The sequence below is a fragment of the Choristoneura fumiferana genome, chromosome 4 (genome assembly GCF_025370935.1).
Source record: "Choristoneura fumiferana chromosome 4, NRCan_CFum_1, whole genome shotgun sequence".
In the NCBI taxonomy this organism is placed as follows: Eukaryota; Metazoa; Arthropoda; class Insecta; order Lepidoptera; family Tortricidae; genus Choristoneura; species Choristoneura fumiferana.
Genome location: NC_133475.1, coordinates 5,981,734 through 6,000,238, shown reverse-complemented (window position 1 = coordinate 6,000,238; position 18,505 = coordinate 5,981,734). Strand labels below are relative to the sequence as shown.

Sequence of the window (18,505 nt, the reverse complement as noted above, 5' to 3'; positions counted from 1 at the left end):
AAGCACTGTTGTTTCACGGCAGGATTAGTGAGCAAGATGGTGGTAGCAATCCGGGCGGACCTTGCACAAGGTCCTACCACAAATAATTCCTTATTTACCGCCCTTAAGACACAATTAATGTACTAATTCATTAAAATTCCACGAGAACTTCATGATTTTAAACTTGGCGGTTGAGTTTTCGGGATTTCACATGAACATTGCACATTTCCAATCTCGAGGGTATACATACCTACCTACGTTGGAATAAAGAGTAAGTAGGTAGTTTTATTTCCCAGATGCAGGTAACTATTACCAAATTTCATTGAATCCAGCCATTTTAAAGTAGCAGAGTAAATAAACACAAAAACATACGCATGAATGAAGTGGGAATAGTGGGATGCATATTTTATGCATGCAATGAATGTTATTATTCTTTGTATTTTGTGATGCACCAGCACCATCTATGGTTTACACACGAAAACTTCTGTGATTGTCACTAAGCGCCATCTATGATAGGGATTGCCGTTTTAATTTGTGCTACGATCAGCCAACACAACAAAAGCCGTGTAGTTCATTAACAAAAGTCGAGATGTCACTGTAAGCAAGAAATGTTGCCACGTAATAATGATATTTTTTGGTTCTGCAGAAATTTGAATTACACACATTATGACATTATAACTATTAAATTTGTTAAAAATATGTTATATATAACTATTAATTTGTTTTTTTTTTTCAAGTAATTTGATAGCAATATAGTAGAATACTATTAAACTTCCTGTGGTAACATCTGCTAAAAATACTTTATCTGTGTGATATTTTCTACAAAAATACGGTTGACACTGTGACCTGTTGTGTACCTTTTCTCTCAATACGGATTCCTACGCAACTGACTGAACACACAGTGCACACGATTGTATAGTTGGAAAACCTTTACGTGTTCCTTCAACTCTGTTGGCAGCTTATTTGGCAGATGTTTAATGGCGACCACTAGTGACGGGTCGCCTGTATGACCTGTCATCTGCGAATTATTTACCGTAGAATCTAGGACATTTGTTTACGTAAATATGACGGGCATTTTACCATCATACCAACGCTTTGTGAATGGAGTTCCCGTGCCGTCCATATCGCGGCGGTCATTCCGCCTGCGGGAGAAGTATTTGATTGTTTCTGTACTTTTGACATTCGGAATCGTGTGGCTAGGAGCACTGTTTTATTTGCCAGAGTTCAAAAGTTCCACGAGTGTGAACGATAGTGTGTATAATGTGTACAAACGTATTCAGAAAGCAGGGCCTGAGCTGCTCATGCCGCCTCCGCTGGCGCAGAATGAGCTGGGAGACTTCCCCGTGGTTGGGATCGCGAGGCACGGCGAGGGTGACGACCCTCACATCGTAGAGGACAGAAACCGCTTGCGAGCGAAGATAGAAGAAGATATGGGCATGAAAGTGCTGGAAAGACCTCAGTTCGACGTTGTGCCGTCAATTTCCTCCTCAAAAGGACCCAGTAAACCTCCTGTAGATGCTATAGAAGAGCCTGTGGCTGGCAACAATGCTGCTAGTAAAAATGTGTCTCCATCTGGACCAAAGGCAAAGGGCTCGGATCAGTACACTGTAGTGGCTCTAGGGCCCAATGCTGATCCAGATGTGAAGCAAAAACTTGGAGTTGTGAAAGAGGTAGGTACCATTGCCATTATTAGATAGAAATTTAACATATAATTTGTATTTGTGCTCATACTGTGTGTTTTGTAATTGTATAATTAGAAGTCGTATTATCTAATGCTGCTTAAAAAAACTGTTTTAGGCTGGACTGGATCTAGCCTACTGAGCGCTTTTGAGTCGTACAGTTTTTTATTTTGTCATTTTTTAATTTCCACTTTTAAGTAGGTATGTTAGGTTTGAACATAATAATATGATTGTTTTGGTTGGATTTAATGTCTAGGGATTAATGTTAATTGACACATTATTTATACCTTACTGATTTAATTATTTTTGTGTTTAACTTTTATGGTTATACTTAAGTTCTAATAAACTGTGGCAGAGGTTTTGTATGAAATAGTAAGTCCATAATTGAACTTTTGTGTCATTAAAAATATACTTTTATTCCATTTAGCATGAAAAAATTAGGGATTGAGCACAGAGGTGGTGAAGGGTAGATTGGCACCGCTACTCAAATACTAAACATGCTTACAAGACTTTATTTTACTAAAATATGTCTTTAAAAGGGCTAAATTTTCACTGCAATTTATGGCGGGCCATTACTTGCATCTTGCTTTTGTGTATGGTGTCAGAGAAGGACGGCCATAGTTGCCGGCCACAAATTGCAGTATAATATGGCCCGTTTAGAAGCCCCTCAAAGAGTTGCCCTTGTCATCCCTTGGTGCTTGGCACCCGGGACGGAGGCCACTGAGAGCATTAATGTTTTCTGATTGTTTTAATATTAAAAGTAGGTATTCTAATCAAATCAAAATTTAAAAAAATAATGAACTTTGCTAAATTTATACTAATAGCCTGGTGTATTAAAAAAAGTACTGTTAAATAGTTATAGAGTTGCTGCAATTACTGCTGGTGGATTAATTGTTCCCTTCCTTACTTTTCCTAGCCTTTTGATTTCCTGATATGACCCAGTGTAATGATAATATTCTTATATTTTTTTCCTTTAGACAGTGTCCCACCCATTGCTGGGCGAAGGCGAGGATGCCATTCTTTCCGCCACTCATCTATGTTAAAAGCTTGCTATTGGCACTCAATTTCATATGCATCCAGGATGTCCCACCGTCATCTTTTGGGTCCCATATAAGCCAACTCCTTAATATGGTTGAAATAATATAATCTCAGCCTTTCTCCTCCTTTTCTTTGTTTTAGGCTGTTAGCAACACAAAGAACACATTTAGAGGCTGTGTCACCACCCTATGATTAATTTTCAAAGGGGGCAAGTCTTCGCCCTTTTTAGCGCTCTATAACCAAAAAATGGTAAAAACTGAACTGTTATGCTTTCACCCTGTCCAGCTGTCTAACCAGTCCACATGTAATAGGGTATACCTAACATACCTAACCAGTGAGGGCTACCGTTTTCGTGCTCACCATTTGGCGCCACTGTAGACAAAGGTCCTGCCTGAAGTATAGTGATTAGTTTGTTATTACGGACGTGAAAACGAAATTTACATCCATAATCCATAATAATATTATAAATGCGAAAGTGTGTGTGTGTGTGTGTGTGTGTGTGTGTGTTTGTGTTTGTATGTTTGTCCGTCTTTCACGTCGAAACGGAGCGACGGATTGACGTGATTTTTGCCATGGAGATAGTTTATGGGCTAGAGAGTGACATAGGCTACTTTTTATCCCGGAAAAATGCAGTGCCCAAAGGAACAGCGCGCGATAACCGAATTCCTCGCGGGCGAAGCCGCGGGAAAAAGCTAGTTTAAATCATATTTAATACCTTAAAACCATACCATAAAAATATCGAGCATGCCGCAGTGTTGCGTAGTCCCGTTTTGTTGGGAAAAAAGGGAGGCCAAAGGTTTCCGAAAAACGAAACTGTCTCAAAACACAGACATTCATTGCCCCGTAACGTATATTTGCCATAATTAATTTCAGGGAATTGCAAAATATTCAATATTCTAATTATAAATAAACTCTCGTAGCTCAACCAAAAATAGTGAAATTTGACATTTCGGAGATCTCTCAATACACTAGTGCCTCTAGCGGCGAATTCATACGCGATAGCCCTCATTGTGGTGGAAGATGTTTGTGTAGTTGTGGCATTTTAAAATCTAGCTTATGACTTTGAAACAATTTGAATCAAACTTTGTTTATGGCCAGCTATATTATATTATACATACACATTTCTGGGATTTGTCAAATTAACAGCGCGCAGGCGGCTGACCTTTGGTCGGACTTATTTTTTTTTCTAAAATTTGAGAAATGCATTTTCTCAAGATAAGATCAAAACAAGATCGATTTCCCGCAAAAATCCCCACAGCACATTCATCGAAATCGCCGTTTCCGAGGTCCCCGACATAAATAAATAAAAATATGAACACGTATAAGTAGTTGCTTGTTTAAAGGAATTAGATAAATATATATGTTGTATAAAGGTGTGATAGTAATATTTGACCCCTTCTTTCTTTTAGCACATAATCAAAAGTAAGCTAAGAGCTTATACAACGCCTCCCCTCCTCTCCTCTAACTTACGTAAGCAATTAATATACCTACGATTTTTATTAAATCAAGTTTATTTTAAAGATAGATTTGTAAATATTGCTGACGTAATAGCTAATCAGACCCCCCATCCTCCATGTCATCAAATGTAGTCCCGAGCTTACTTTAGCTTCACCACACCACAGTAGTTAAAAATTAACATGATATTTTTACATTCTCTCCAGTGAGGCTCTGCCCTTAGTCCCTTCGACCTCGACCCTCCCTTAGTCTCGTCACGCAGCGCCTAACCAAACAGTTTAGGTACACTCATAAAACTCGACTTTATAGTCGTACCAATGCTGGTGCGTTATACGCGGAAAATGGGTTACACGGCCCTCTAATGCACACTAAGGCACTTGTCCCACCGCCGACGATGAGCGAGAAGCGAGTAGAGCGAGTAACCAGAAACGAGTGGGCGAGCAGCGAGAAGCGAGTGTAGTTTTGTCGCTCGGCTGTAAGCGAGTGTTCGCGTGCGACGGGCGATTACTCGCTCCACTTGACTCGCTCGTGCGGGGCGGCCGCCAAGCTGACATCGCTGAGCGAGTATAGTATACTATAGCTCAGCGAGTTTTATAGCTCTTGTCGCTGCGACAAAAGATGTAAGAGCGAGTTCTCGCCGACAGTGTGAACAGCCAGCGATCAACTATTAATATATGTGTCTCTTTTACTCACACAGGATCTTATATCTTTTGTTCGTTTCTTGAGCGAGAAAATAGTAGAAGATCCGAACTTGAAAAGATCTTCACCGGTCTGATAATAGAATGAAATGTATTTTTATAATAAATTTAGTATTTTAGAAAACGTATTAGAAATGATTTTGCTAAAAAATCCTGGACAGGCAGTTTTTTTTATTTTATTTTTAATGATTTTTAATTAAATGCAGACAACCCTATATCAACGTGTTCACAATAAAACAGCGCTTACGTTGATATACAATTTGTTCTATAATCTAATCAAATGAATAACTGGCATCGACATAATAACTGGTTAAGTTTATACCTCGTTTCCTCGCTGGCGGTGAGACAAGTGCCTAATACCCCCACAATTCGTCCCTTATAGTGGGAGGAATCAGCTAGTTCCCTATGTGTACTTATACTTATATATAATGTAATAGAAATAGATAGCTTCTAAAATAAGGTAAAGGACGAGGTGCTCAGATAGGTAGGTATAACGTTACGTAACATATCGCTTTTGTCAAGGGCTTTAGAGCGTGTTCCGATATACCGATGTATGTCTGTACTTACTAGTTACTACCTAAGTTACAGTGAAACTTAAATAAATATTCTGTTTAACAAAAGTTACGTCTTGGCAAACTTCTTTTTCCAAAATTATTACAAATATAAAACCAGTCCTCACTGTGTCTGTCACACAAAGTTAAACGTTGGGTGCACAGCATAAAATTGCAAATTCGCAATACTTAATCAGAATCCGAAGAATGACCACGCGTATGACTTTTGTCCAACCAATCTACAAGACAAACGATATCGATGACCACGACCACTCCGCCAGGAATGTAATGACTTTAGTAGAAATAAATACAACTTTGTTGTCAGCAAACTTCCAGGAAAAGCATTTGGCAACGTAGTGGTAGATAATACTATGCCGCATGTACTTTAGTAGGTATAGTACCTAGAGACAAAAATTCGCATACGAGGTCATTAAAATTGTATTACTTATGTAACTAAGTGGCCGGTCGATCTTAACGGCCAGTGCGAGCTACAGCTACCACATAAGTGACCATCTAGGAGGTGTGTACAGACCACCACCTACCTACTTACGAACACGAATATTCCCGGCTATTGGTAGAAAAGATCCTGTAGAAGAGTGAACACCGCTATTTAAATACTTGAAATCACGGGTTAATACAGTATCCTTTTCTTTATAAATGCACACAAGCTTTATGTAGTTTCAACTGTCTTGCTCTTGTGTACCTGCCCCGGTAAACCTGTGTCAGTCAGTAATCATTTCTTGCGTTGCAAATCGTATTACTCAGTTATGGTTGGAATGATGTTTGGTTTGGGTGACAACGCAAGCGTGGTCAACAAAATGTAATCCGCAGAAAAGGTTGTAATCTTATTTATTTCCTTGATGTTAATCTTCATGTGATTTTGTGGTTCCCCAGCCAATGACCTGTGATTTACATTGTGCGTCTACCTTGCCATAGGTACAAAGTCAAGGCTCCTCAGCCCGCTTTCCTCGCGGTTTGACACTAATTTCGCCTTGGCCAATGACCTCAGGCGCCAGGCGACATCGCATTACGCGTAACACACATACAAATCACGCGAATTGACTCGGACCCACTTCTTAACGCGCGAAGGCAACACAGAATACAGTTAGCGACGGATGATCTAATCTCCCATTAGGGTATAGAACGGAGTGGGCTAAATTGAACGCCTAAATAATATCACAACACCACGTAGAATAGCAAAAACGGTTAAAGCAACCCGTTTCTTCACCATGCCATATGAGCTCCAGTCGTTTACAAAATAAACAACAGTCAGAAATGCAACAAAAATCTGCCACCTTTGAGTGCAGATCTTACAGGTTCCTAATCCGAATGTAGGTACCATCTTTTTGTCGCACCGATTAATGTCAAGCTGCATTTGTAGTGCCTCATTGCCGCTGTGTAGCTTTAAAATAGGTAGACGTGCGTGTCGTAACAGTATACATGCGCTATACTTCAAAAGAGAGCATTACGCCGATTAGGAATTGGCAACATCGATCTTATGTTTTAAGCGGAAAGTTCGTTCAACTCTTTGTGCCGTTGCTTTTCGTATTCTCGTCGTTTTTCCGACGGTGTTTTTCTTTCTTTTCGATACGTAAACACTAAAAGCCGCTAGGGGTGTGGTATTCGCTATGTAGCGTCAATGAACTCTTGTACAAGAAAAAAATGTTCTTATAATAAATTATTAATTATTTCAGTTTTTCAGCTTGTTCCAATGTAATAAGGAGAAAAAACTGTTCACATACTATTTTCGGTCTTTCAGACTTGTGTGTTATAGGTTCATTAGGTATGTTTTCGCTCGATTTATTTGATTGCTTATAAATGGGGTTTAATGAGTGAAACATTTAGAACAGATCTTTTGACGTCAATTTTTCCTGTTTTGGTACGTAACTACGTAATTCTTTATTATAGTGAAAGAATTTAACAGAAATGATTAACCTGTCCATAAATTGAAACGTAAATAAAAAGCAAAAGTAAATTATGATAAGATAATAAATACTAAATAATGATTCTCGTTCTACAGGGTTTATTACGAGTTTACTTTTGATACCTTTTTCAATATCATCGTTTTACCTTGACTGCCGCCGAAAAATAGGGCTATATAAAAAAAAACTAGAATTTATGTTTGCTTTTCTTAACCACGCTTAGAACAGCTCAGGTATGTTTATTAATAGCACTTACTCTAGCTAGCCCATTTCATCCCACGACTGGAAGATCAGACAGACCTGACAGAAAGACAGACCTTTAATGCGGTCCTGTCTCACACCTCACACTGTCCACAATAGTCCACATAATAAAATACATATAGCACAAATACCAAAATAAATTAGACACCACAACAAGTTTCCCTACAGTAATCCGACGGAGACGTCTAGACAGAGCAATCGTGCGGGGCGTGAGACGCGGGTGGGAGGAGCCCCAGCTGCATACTTCGCCGTTCTTAGTAGCTTGGGACAAGTCTTCTAGGGCTATCGCGTTTTTTAACATTTAAATTTATAATAAAATTTATTATAGTGCATACGACATGTACTGTGAGTGCGTGCAAATCTTCATCTCGCATAAATAAACAAGGAACTAAGATTTAATATATTTATAGAATAATATTTATTTATTTTTTATATAATTAAATTCAACAACAGGAACTTTAAGTCCGTTAAGTCTAGAAATCTAAAGTACTTGTTGGTTACAATCTATGAAAGTATACTTATATTTTGTAGAAAAAGTTTTTATTTCTAAAATAGTATAAATTGATACTTCTTACCTCTAGTAAGCATGCCACCCCTAATTAATTTTGTTTTATATGATTTTGCAGTGCAGTACCAATATGTACCGATTCGTAAAAGCTCTAGATCTACCTTCCAAATTTTAAATTGGTGACAACCCTTCCTTACTTGCGTAAATACCTATACAGGCTGCGGTATCGCTCAACTTCAAAGTCGTCGGCCTACTGTAGGGAAAACTTGTTATACTGTGGCATTGTTTTTCCTGTCTGGCCTTACTCAAATATTTTATGTTATGTATGTGTTATGCCAACAAGGCTTACAAGGGCAAAGAAAAGAAGTAGCTATGAATAAATAGTTAAATACCTTGTTTTGTGGACACTAGAGCGGATTATAAAGTAAAAGCGAAACCTTTAGCCTTTTCATACAAACGATCGGTTAACCGATTTTAGTAAATTTTTATGCGTTGTCAGTATTTACGTAGGGACACGTTTGTTATGGTTGTAATCTTGGAAATGTAATGAACAGTTTTAAACAATAGTACATTAACAAACAAAAAGAAGAACCTGAGGAGTCTGGTTCCTAACCAAAGTGGTCATATCACAGGATTTAGTATTTGTCTGACAGTCGGCCCGCGCTACCCTTCTCAACCTCCCGGAAAAACAAACATGCAATCAGTCACGTATTATTTCGGGCCACGATAGCTTAATGTGTAAATATTTGATCGGTGACAAAGCCTGTCTGCAAACAAGACTGACTCCATTTTCATGCTTTGTTCACTAGAAATACGGGCGCAAGACGCGAGCCTCGTTTGCCTAATAGAAGCGGGCGACACAAAATGGATTTTTGTTATGTATGTTGTTCACTTTGTTTTTTACCGCATGACGTTGAAAGAGCTCGCCACGCTTTATTTAACGCGTCGCTAGTTACGCTATGACGTTTTAATCAAAAAGCTATTTGTGGTTGGTTTGGTTATAGCAACTTCTGTTCTGATAAGGAACGTTAACGATGTGAGTTTTAATTGTCGTTCAAAAGAAACGTTGATAAAAAAATTTGAAGGCATTACGGGCACAGAAAATGAATCTATGGGGAAAATCTCTGTACTTAAATTACAATTTGAAGAAGATCCATAAAACGAAGTCAATGTTTTATATCATTTTCATATATTATTAATTAAATAATCCTCAAAAAGTAAAATTTCAAAAATACTTAAGAGAAATACCAAATGTAATTATTTTTTAACTAAAATACGAGCATTTCATTATTTAATTTATTTTGTCAATGACCTGATATGTATACTCGTATTTCTTAAACAACCAATTTTATTTAATAAACAGTTAAATAATCTACCTATTTATAGCCTACTGTTTAATTCCCGCAGATGGGACTATAATTTTAATACCTAGTCATTCTGAATTATTTGCTCGCGAGTATAGTGACAACGATCAGGTTTCAGCTCAATATTTAGACCTTTAGGGGCTGTTTCACCATCCATTGATTAGTCTTAACTGACGGTTAAATGTGATGCCGTCTCCGTCGATTCGAACAAAACAAATAGAGACGGCACTACATTTAACCGTCAGTTAAGACTAATCAATGGATGGTGAAACAGCCCCTTACTGTGCTAAGCCCCAGTTTATACTGTATCGAATGGCACATAATGGCGCCAGTACGGAACCTAACGGCACTCATCGGTCTCGACAGTCTTTCGTCGCGTTAACTCGCTCCACACACATAACGAACTCTTATGACGCATCTCTTTCAGCTAAAATTTGCACTTTACCTCCACCTATTTAGGTTGCTTCTGTACTACTTGTTTATGAAAGATAAGAGCTTGTGAAACTAAGCAGCGAGGCTTGCACAAAAAGCTGAGAGCTATCACCGGACCGGGGTCGACAACTATCGACACTTTCCAATGCGAATACTTTCTTGTTCCCGAGTTTCGGGTCTTACGTTAACATTCATTAATGTCCTAACGACTGAAGTGTTTTGGGTCCCTTCGCTACCTACAAGAACCCATTGAAAGCGTATATTTTTAGAAATATTCGAATTTACGTTCGTTACAAGCAATTTTTTTTAAACAATGAGTTTTACTCGTATTCAAAATGTCGCTCAATGACTAAACAATTACTATAGATATCGATCATAATATCTGCTCGTCCAACTATAGTGTTTAGCTTGACCTTGGCCTGGTCAATCAAACAAAGTGCAGCGGTCGCTGTGATGGTTTAGCGAATTTTCTTTTCCATACAAATTGAATTACATTTCTACTATTATAATTATTAATTCCTCCACGCTTAAAAATAAAATTGTTGTGTGTACAACATACCAAAAAACACGGTGCCTGCATGGTAGCTACATAGGTGCAAAGTACCTATATATAAACATACATACATACATTCACGCCTTTATCCCTAAAAGGGGTAGGCATAAAACTACCTATAAACGTCAAGCGGTCGCCGTTCTCACGCCAATTATGAAACTCCATTGCTAATTTGCTCTTTTTTCCAACGATTTGAACTAATTTTGAAATGTTTTCCTTATGCAGTCAGTTCAACTAAGGTATTCCACGACATATCAGCAGACCTACCTTAACTCTTAAGTTCTTTAGCAGAAATATCTGCAAATAAAAATTTCAAAATTTAATCTTACAGTTCCCCGTGCTCACGTTTTCGAACAACACTTAAGTCCGAAAGAAACTTGTGATTTCAAATGTCCTCAAATACTTCCCTTTGTTGCATGGCATTGTTCTTTCTGTAGTAGAAAGTGGAACGTCGTCACGTTGCGTGATGTCGTTGACAGTTTCACCGATATGAATATGTCGGGGTGGGTAGTTGTTTTGCATTACTGGGTGTTACTATGTTTTGTCTAGTCGTTGTTAATTTTTTACCCGACTTCTACTAAAAACCTATATTTACAAATATCACCCAGATCGCTGCTAATGGGCTAGGTGCCCAAAAGGCTGGCTGCGTTTTCTCGTTGTAGGGTAATGCCAATACTTTGACTGAAGAAAGAGCCAGACCTATGGTCACCTGGTGAACGGACAAGCTTCTTTTTTAAAAATTAAAAAAAAATTGAGTTTCGCTTCCTCAAGTGGGTCGACAGCAAAAGCTGCAAATATGTAGCTTTCCGCCAAATCTGCATATTTGCGGCGTATTGCTGTTTCCGCTGTTGCGGCCTCCGCGTCCGCCTTCAGTGACGTCGTAGCAAGGTGGGTCGGCGCCTGTATGTCCACACATCTACCTAACATCCCAAGTAAGCGGTGGTCCCATTTGCCAAGGAACGAGCATCATTCAGTCAGTTTTCTTGCCATCATCACGTGCCAGCCCAAATGACTTCAACGTCGACGGTACGTTGACGCTCTGGCAAGAACCCGACTGATTAGATATGTCCTTAAAATTAAGCTCTGTAGGATACCATGGGGTTGCAAATTTAAAAACTAAGAACTAAGAACATTACAAATTAAACAAAAGCTTGTAAAAAAATATTGGTTTCCATTGTATAGAATACCAAATTTCATGCTCAGCGATAAATTCAGGGTCAGTTTCGACACTAGTATTTTTTTTCTGTGACGTAGTAGCTTTGATTTTGAAACATGTAATCTTATCATTGCTGGTCTAATACTGGGCTAAGTCGTCCTCTCAAAATGAGGTTTTGGGCTTTACCTATAGCTAATACCTTACCTATTTACCTATTACCTATTTACCTATTTTTAGTATAGCTGTAACTAAAGTTCTCACACAGTGCGGATTGGGAACTTCAGAATCAATATTGGACTACTTCACAGGAGTGTACCGGTTCCCGTATATTACCTACATACAAACTTTTTATTTATCCGACATTGTACAAAATAAGTTAAAGGAAATGACTAATAGGTAAGCTGAAGATACCTACCTGCGGTATGAATTCAAGATGTTTAAAGCCTCAATTTGATATACATAATCTTAGAGTAGAATTAGAGTAGATAGTGTAAACCAGTTTTCCTGAACCTTGTCTTTGCTCTCGGATATCATGGCGTTATTTCTCGGTAAAATCGTTCTACGTAGACTTTTGTCCGTTTGAAATCGTGCTACTGCTCTATGTAATCTTATTATAGTAATTATAATAGACTGTTTGTCTCACTTGTCGTTTTGTGCATTGTCTCTATCACGCAGCGTGGTCTTGGCTGTGTGGATTCAATAACGCTGCCTACACTTCTTCAATCCAAATAGACGGGTTGCATGCGCTGATGTCGGACTAAAACGTGCTACAACCACGGCTTCAAATCTGTACATTATACCGGTCCAATACCCGCATTATTGAATCAAGGTCAAAGATATATTTACACTTTAGTACCTTGTCACTGCATGTTTTTTGACAATTTTACTCAGAAGTTCAAATATGAAGTAACAGCGACGAGGTTTAGTAAGATGTAAATGTCCTCAGTGGCACATTTGGCCCACTCTACATACAAAATTACCGATTACTGCATACATTTGAGGGCCACATTTTTTGTCGCTCAGTATATCTTTGACTTCGACTACCAGATTCATGCAGATTCCTGTACCTGTTAAAAACTCGGTGTATACCCCTTTAATGCCGATACATTTTGTAAAAACTGAAGTTGCTACTTTCAATCATTGTTGTGTCATTGCTGTTATAAATAAATTATTTTCTTTCTTTTCTTTCTTTCTTTTCTTTTCAATTAATACTACTTGGGGACTAATATATTGCTAAAATTACCGCGACGTTCCAACATTGCTGGTGCAAACCGGGTTTAATCGGAATGATGGATGTAAGCTTTCGTCATGGAGTCCTGTGACCGATAATAGCCAACTTTTAATTATCCGAGAGGATCGCGGCAAGATTGCGGCAAATGGTCGTCTCGTGTGCTTCGTATCCGCCAATGTGTGCGAGGATCTATTGCGAGGAATGTGTTTTTCCAATAGAAAGCTTCATATCTATCAATCCTCGCGCAGAAATGATCTAGTATTCTAGTGGAAACAGCTAAGCGAGCGACGCTAGATAAATGGAGCGTTTCTATTGGTTCATGAAAAATACATTCCTCTCAACACATCCTCGCACATCTCTGGTAGAAACGGAGCCGAAGTCGTGTTATTTTATCATCGGTTACATCATCGAGTCATTACAATATGCGATACACATGTGGAAACACTCGCGATCATCTGCGTCTGCGTCGTAGAATCAACGTTAGCTTTAAAAGCTGTTTTAACTTTCGCTCTTTTAGATTGGTGTCAGTCATTGACGTATACGTAAGATTACATGGTTGGTTTACAAACCGAGACGAATAAATTATCGGTATGCAAAACAAAGTAGTAAATTGGCGTGAGGACCTGTTTGTTTGTTTGAATTTGACGGGGTTGGGTAGTTCACGTCACGTAAACGTAGTAATGTGGATGTTTTGCAAAAAAACATAAGCGTTTGTTTTGTAGGCTTCTTATTCGGTTTGTATATAATTTATATAAATGTTTTAGCAATTTAAAAAGTTTCCTGGTACTTTGCGCTTCGTACAGTAGCGTTCTTAAATTTCTGAGCAAACATTTGATCAAAAATATCTGAACACGACTATTGTTAACGGCATAGAAGCGTGTTCAGATATTGTTGATCAAATTTTTGCTCAGAAGTTTACGAACTCGACTGTACAAAATAAAATTTCTATAAAGAAGACTGCTGCATCTTTATCTATTCTATATATAGTACCGTTAACTCTATATTTATAAGCTTGATTGACCGTCTCTACATTTTATTAAATAAAAGGAATCACCGATGAAGTGTATGGTGTTAAGTAAACAAAACAATCAATATTTAATAAACTGATGAACACGGTAAATGTCAGTTACTAAATATATTGATGTATACCTTGAGAATTTAGTCTACACTTATTAGACTGTATGTATGTTACAGGGTGTAGCGGTTCATGGATGACCGCAACTATAAATGGTGATGTCAACTGTATTAAGTTGTTGAAGTATTAGCACAAAAAAAACAGGGCAACCAGTTAACTTGAGTTAGCTCTAGGTTAACTCTAGGTTACCTGAAAGAGATCCCTTTTTAGGGATAAGCTCGCCTTTTCTCTCCTTTCTGTGTATTTGTATTTCTTTGTATTTTATTTTTATGTTCAATAAACACCCGTGTGGTGTCGGGTTAGCATTACACCTCTCCATGTCTTCCGTGGATGTCGTAAGAGGTGACTAAGGATATAGGTTAAGGTATACCGTATACGCGACAGGCTAGCAACATGTCACTATTGTACCGTTTTTGTCAAGCTTAAAACCGAAAATTGCTAAAAGTGGCTCCGAAGCGGTAACGTTTCGTGTGCTCTGCCTACCCCATTTGGGAATACAGGTGTGATGTTTGTGTGTGTGTATGTTCAATAAAGAGTTCACATACATACTTAAAGGAACTGTGAAGCCGTTAATATTTAATTCCACAACTTCAATTCAACATGACAAAAATACTAATTATATACCTTTGTTAAATTCAAAAACATTTAGACGAATTTATAACTTGAAATAAAAATACATTTTATGTGACCATCAGTCATAAATTGTTTAGCAGGGGTGCGTTTTTAACTCCGCAAATTAATTCTGACAGTGACAAATACCTTTTATTTTGAATTCAGTCACAGTGTGATTTGAAATTGGAAAGGAAAATCTTTTTTTTACACTTACACGGCAGGTTGTAAATCAGAGTTATTTTCGTTGATAGGTACGACCTAACTACCTACTAATTGCTGCCCGCTACTTCGTTTGTTTGTTTGTTTATAATCTTTATTTTACAAAAGGAAAAACAAAAAGGTTACAAAAATAACAAAGTGTTAAGTACAAAGGCGGTCTTATCCCAGAAGGGATCTCTGCCAGTGAATCTCGTCTAAGCAGAATTCTGTTTTCTTTGTCGTGCTAGAGTCAACCTACAATAACTCTGCAATGAAGTGACAACAGTAGAAATCTAAAGTTTGTTTGTGGCAATACTGATTTATAGTCAAACAACAAGTTTTGAACTTCTGATTAGATTTTAAACAGGTCATCGTTCATCCGCCAATACTATTACTTCTTATATTTCGTTTTCTATTTTTTTTTACCGTTCACGGCAAAACTTACTAAAACTTACTGGACACTGGATATTTAAAAAAAAACAACGACACCAACTTTTAATTATTATTATTATTTATAGTTAGGCGTAATAGCATGGGGTCATACATTACTCGTCCCGTCCTAACTAATTCCACCAATCGTCGGTGATAGTTCGATACCGAGCCCACGTACATACCAAATCAAATAATATTTGTCATCAAATAAATAGTAATTGTTAGTTACGCTGTATTGAAATATCAATCACGCTATGGAAGTATGCATTGCATATTAGATTTCGCATAAGTATGATTTATTATACCTACTTACTTATCAGTTCTGTTCCTGAAAGAGTTGCTGCTTGTACTTAAAAGGGCACATTGACGGCCAACTTAATATTAAATTCGTCAATATATAGATGTGATCTAGTAATTAAAACTATTTTTATTTAACGCTTTTCCAGGCATAGTGCATATAGCGACAGCGACCATATAAATTTACACAAATATTCGACCTTGCTACATTTACAATATGGTAAAAAACCAATTGAAGTTGTTAAAAGTACCTACTATTCGTCTTAAAATTAATCCCCCATAGGTAAACAATATAAAACTATGATTCGTTTTGCAATAGCGCATCTAAATTAGCGGGACCTGGAAAAGGGTTAAATCAACGAAATTGTATCAAATTACAGGTGCTCAATACTTTTGGTCAAGGCTGTGTTATATAAATTCAGGTAAATACAAAACAAAGCAATAAAACGTTAAATAGTTTCTGACATATTTATTATTCACTAAATGACACATCAGAGTCTAAAAATTCCACTCCCTCATACACTTCTTCCTGTACCTGAATTCCTTCGGACTCTTCTTCTCTTTCAACCTCTGCTTCCCTACTCTCCCCACTGTCAGTGTCATCATCACTTTGCACATTTATAACAAATGGTATCAGATCATCCAATAACCCATCTTGTTGCCTGTGTTCAGATTCTAATTTTTTTACATGTTCGGCACACTTATGCCAATCATCCGGACTAACAGATGCAAATGCTTGCTCTACTTCTGCCTCCATATCTCGAGCTGAACCTTTTACATTTACGCTGCCTACTTTTCGCTTTGCCATACTCCATATTAGTTCAATAGTATTCAAGTGGCAATGGTATGGGGGTAACCGCAATACTTCATGCCCATTTGCTTTTAACAGCTCATCAATATAATATATTGGGTCGGGTTTGTTGCGTTTTACCAAAGTTAAAAGTTCAGCCCTGGTGAATGTTTCTTCCCAAGGAAAGTTATTTGAGGTAAGCCAATCACGGATTGCTTGTTTCCTTGAACTGGTATTTGGTGCCTTATTAATCTGAATTGTGTGGTAACTTGCGTTGTCCATAACTATAATGCTTGGTGTATCCAAATTAGGCAGCAGCTTATCTTGAACCCACTTTGAGAAATTGGCAGCATTCATGTCATCATGATAATCGGCTGACTTTGATTTGCTGCTAAATATTAAAAGGGCATTATTTACAAATCCTGATTCAGTGCCTGCATGTACAATTATGAACCGTTTGCCTTTTGATATATTAGTGACCATTTTAGAAGTTGACGGACCCTGCCAACTTTTTTTTGGTTTGTAGTTAACATGAATATAGGTCTCATCTAAATATACAATCGGTTTTCTTTCCTCTGAAGGCATATTTCTATATTCTGTAATTTTTCTAATGTATTTGTGTCTTGCTGCAGCAATATCATTTTTTTCCATTAATATGGTTCTCTCTTCAACATTTTTCTTGAAACAAAATCCCATGTCATGTAGAATTTTGCGTAGTGTTTCATGACCACCATCAAACTGAATAGATTGTCGCAACTCACTAAGCAGTTTTGCGATTGTGGGGACCTCATTTCTTACTAAGTAAAATTCATTTATCAGGTTACGTATGGCAACCTTATCGAAGTCATCAATATTTCTTTTCGTGGCACGGCACTTGCGTTTCTTGCCAGGAGTTACCCATATGCCTGAATTTGTATTACCTTCGTGCTTGATTTGGCGAATTGTTCTTAAGCTAATACCTACAAATAATAAGTTAATATGTTAAGTCTAGAAAATATTACTAATTTAGACCTTTAAAACAAGTTCAAACAACATCTTACCAGTCATTGAACTAATTTTTTGAATATATGTCGCCTCTGCGCTGACGTCCAATTTGTCCATTTGTTTGAGTTTGTCAACAGAATTTTTTATTGTTGTCTGAACAGCTTCAGATAATTCCCCTTGAAAAAACGAATATACAAGTTAAATATATATCTTTACTTTATCATATTATTTCATGAAAATAATATAAAAAAAGCAGAAAATAGCTATAAAATATCAAGAATTTATTAGGGACTTACTCGTAGAGGTTAGAATTTTATGTAAGCATTGCTCTTTTTGCTCACGGACGGACTCCATTTCTTCTTTTACATTTTGAAAATGAGTAATTATCTTGAATATAAGTTCTCGAACTCCACTTTTAATTGTTTTAACCATTTCGAAAGAAGGATTCGCAAAAACCTCGAAAAAAATACTCACGATCAATTAAAGAAATGTCTGAGTGACAACATGAAAAAAGTATTACCACAGCGTGATTTTTCTGGGTTGCCAATTAATATCTTATGCAGAGTTATCGTGGGACGATTCTATTATATATTGAGGGGCAAAAAATCTGGCTCTCAAATGTATGCAAAATCGGTAATTTTGTATGAAGGCTCGGCCAAATTTTGTGCCGCTGAGTATAGTTCCATGAATTGAGAGTTGTGAATGCAGATGTGATGCCTCTAAATAAACATTGACGACTTGAATAAGACTACACATGCAACTTTATAGTTACCGACAAATATCTGCTAGCATCCGAACACTCTTACCTTGTCACTTACAAACGCTTTGTCTCTTTAACGACAGTACAAATAATAATATCTATAGGTCATCATTAAGTAACTCATACAAGCGATCAACCTGTATAGAATAGGTTGTATATGTCATGCATGATGTAATATAGATTTACCTGACCAGAAATAACAGCATACGTTTGCCTATTATCGCGCGTATTTACAAACAGTGTAGACTATTCTAAGGGTTATTTCGTGTACTGAAACAGATCTGTACCACGTGTATTATATTCTTTCTAAACAAGCTCACATGAAAGTACAGTTTAAAGACGGACTAAAAGAGATGTTTACTGAAATTATACTACTCAATTAGCGATGGATCTATTTTTGGAGACGCTCTTGCATTACTCAACTCAACGGACAACGGTAATGGTTGATCTGTATTTAAGTGTTTGCGGTT

At 37.4% G+C, this 18,505-nt stretch overlaps 2 protein-coding genes across 2 annotated transcripts in view; one reads left to right on the top strand and one right to left on the bottom strand.

The window, feature by feature from the left end:
* Nucleotides 1–850: 850 nt before the first annotated feature.
* Nucleotides 851–18,505, top strand: part of LOC141427343 (mannosyl-oligosaccharide alpha-1,2-mannosidase IA) — a 110,144-nt gene continuing 92,489 nt past the window's right edge. The window contains exon 1 of the mRNA XM_074086678.1: nt 851–1,649. Within this exon, the coding sequence (XP_073942779.1) occupies nt 1,044–1,649 (606 nt within the window). The 5' untranslated portion in view covers nt 851–1,043. The remainder of the gene's footprint in view (nt 1,650–18,505) is intronic.
* Nucleotides 15,944–17,640, bottom strand: LOC141427344 (uncharacterized). Its single transcript, XM_074086680.1, has 3 exons — nt 17,572–17,640; nt 17,332–17,451; nt 15,944–17,250 (listed from the first exon to the last, which is right to left on the bottom strand). Exons 1-3 carry the CDS (start codon nt 17,627–17,629, stop codon nt 15,974–15,976), a joined length of 1,455 nt encoding a protein of 484 aa, XP_073942781.1. The 5' UTR covers nt 17,630–17,640; the 3' UTR covers nt 15,944–15,973.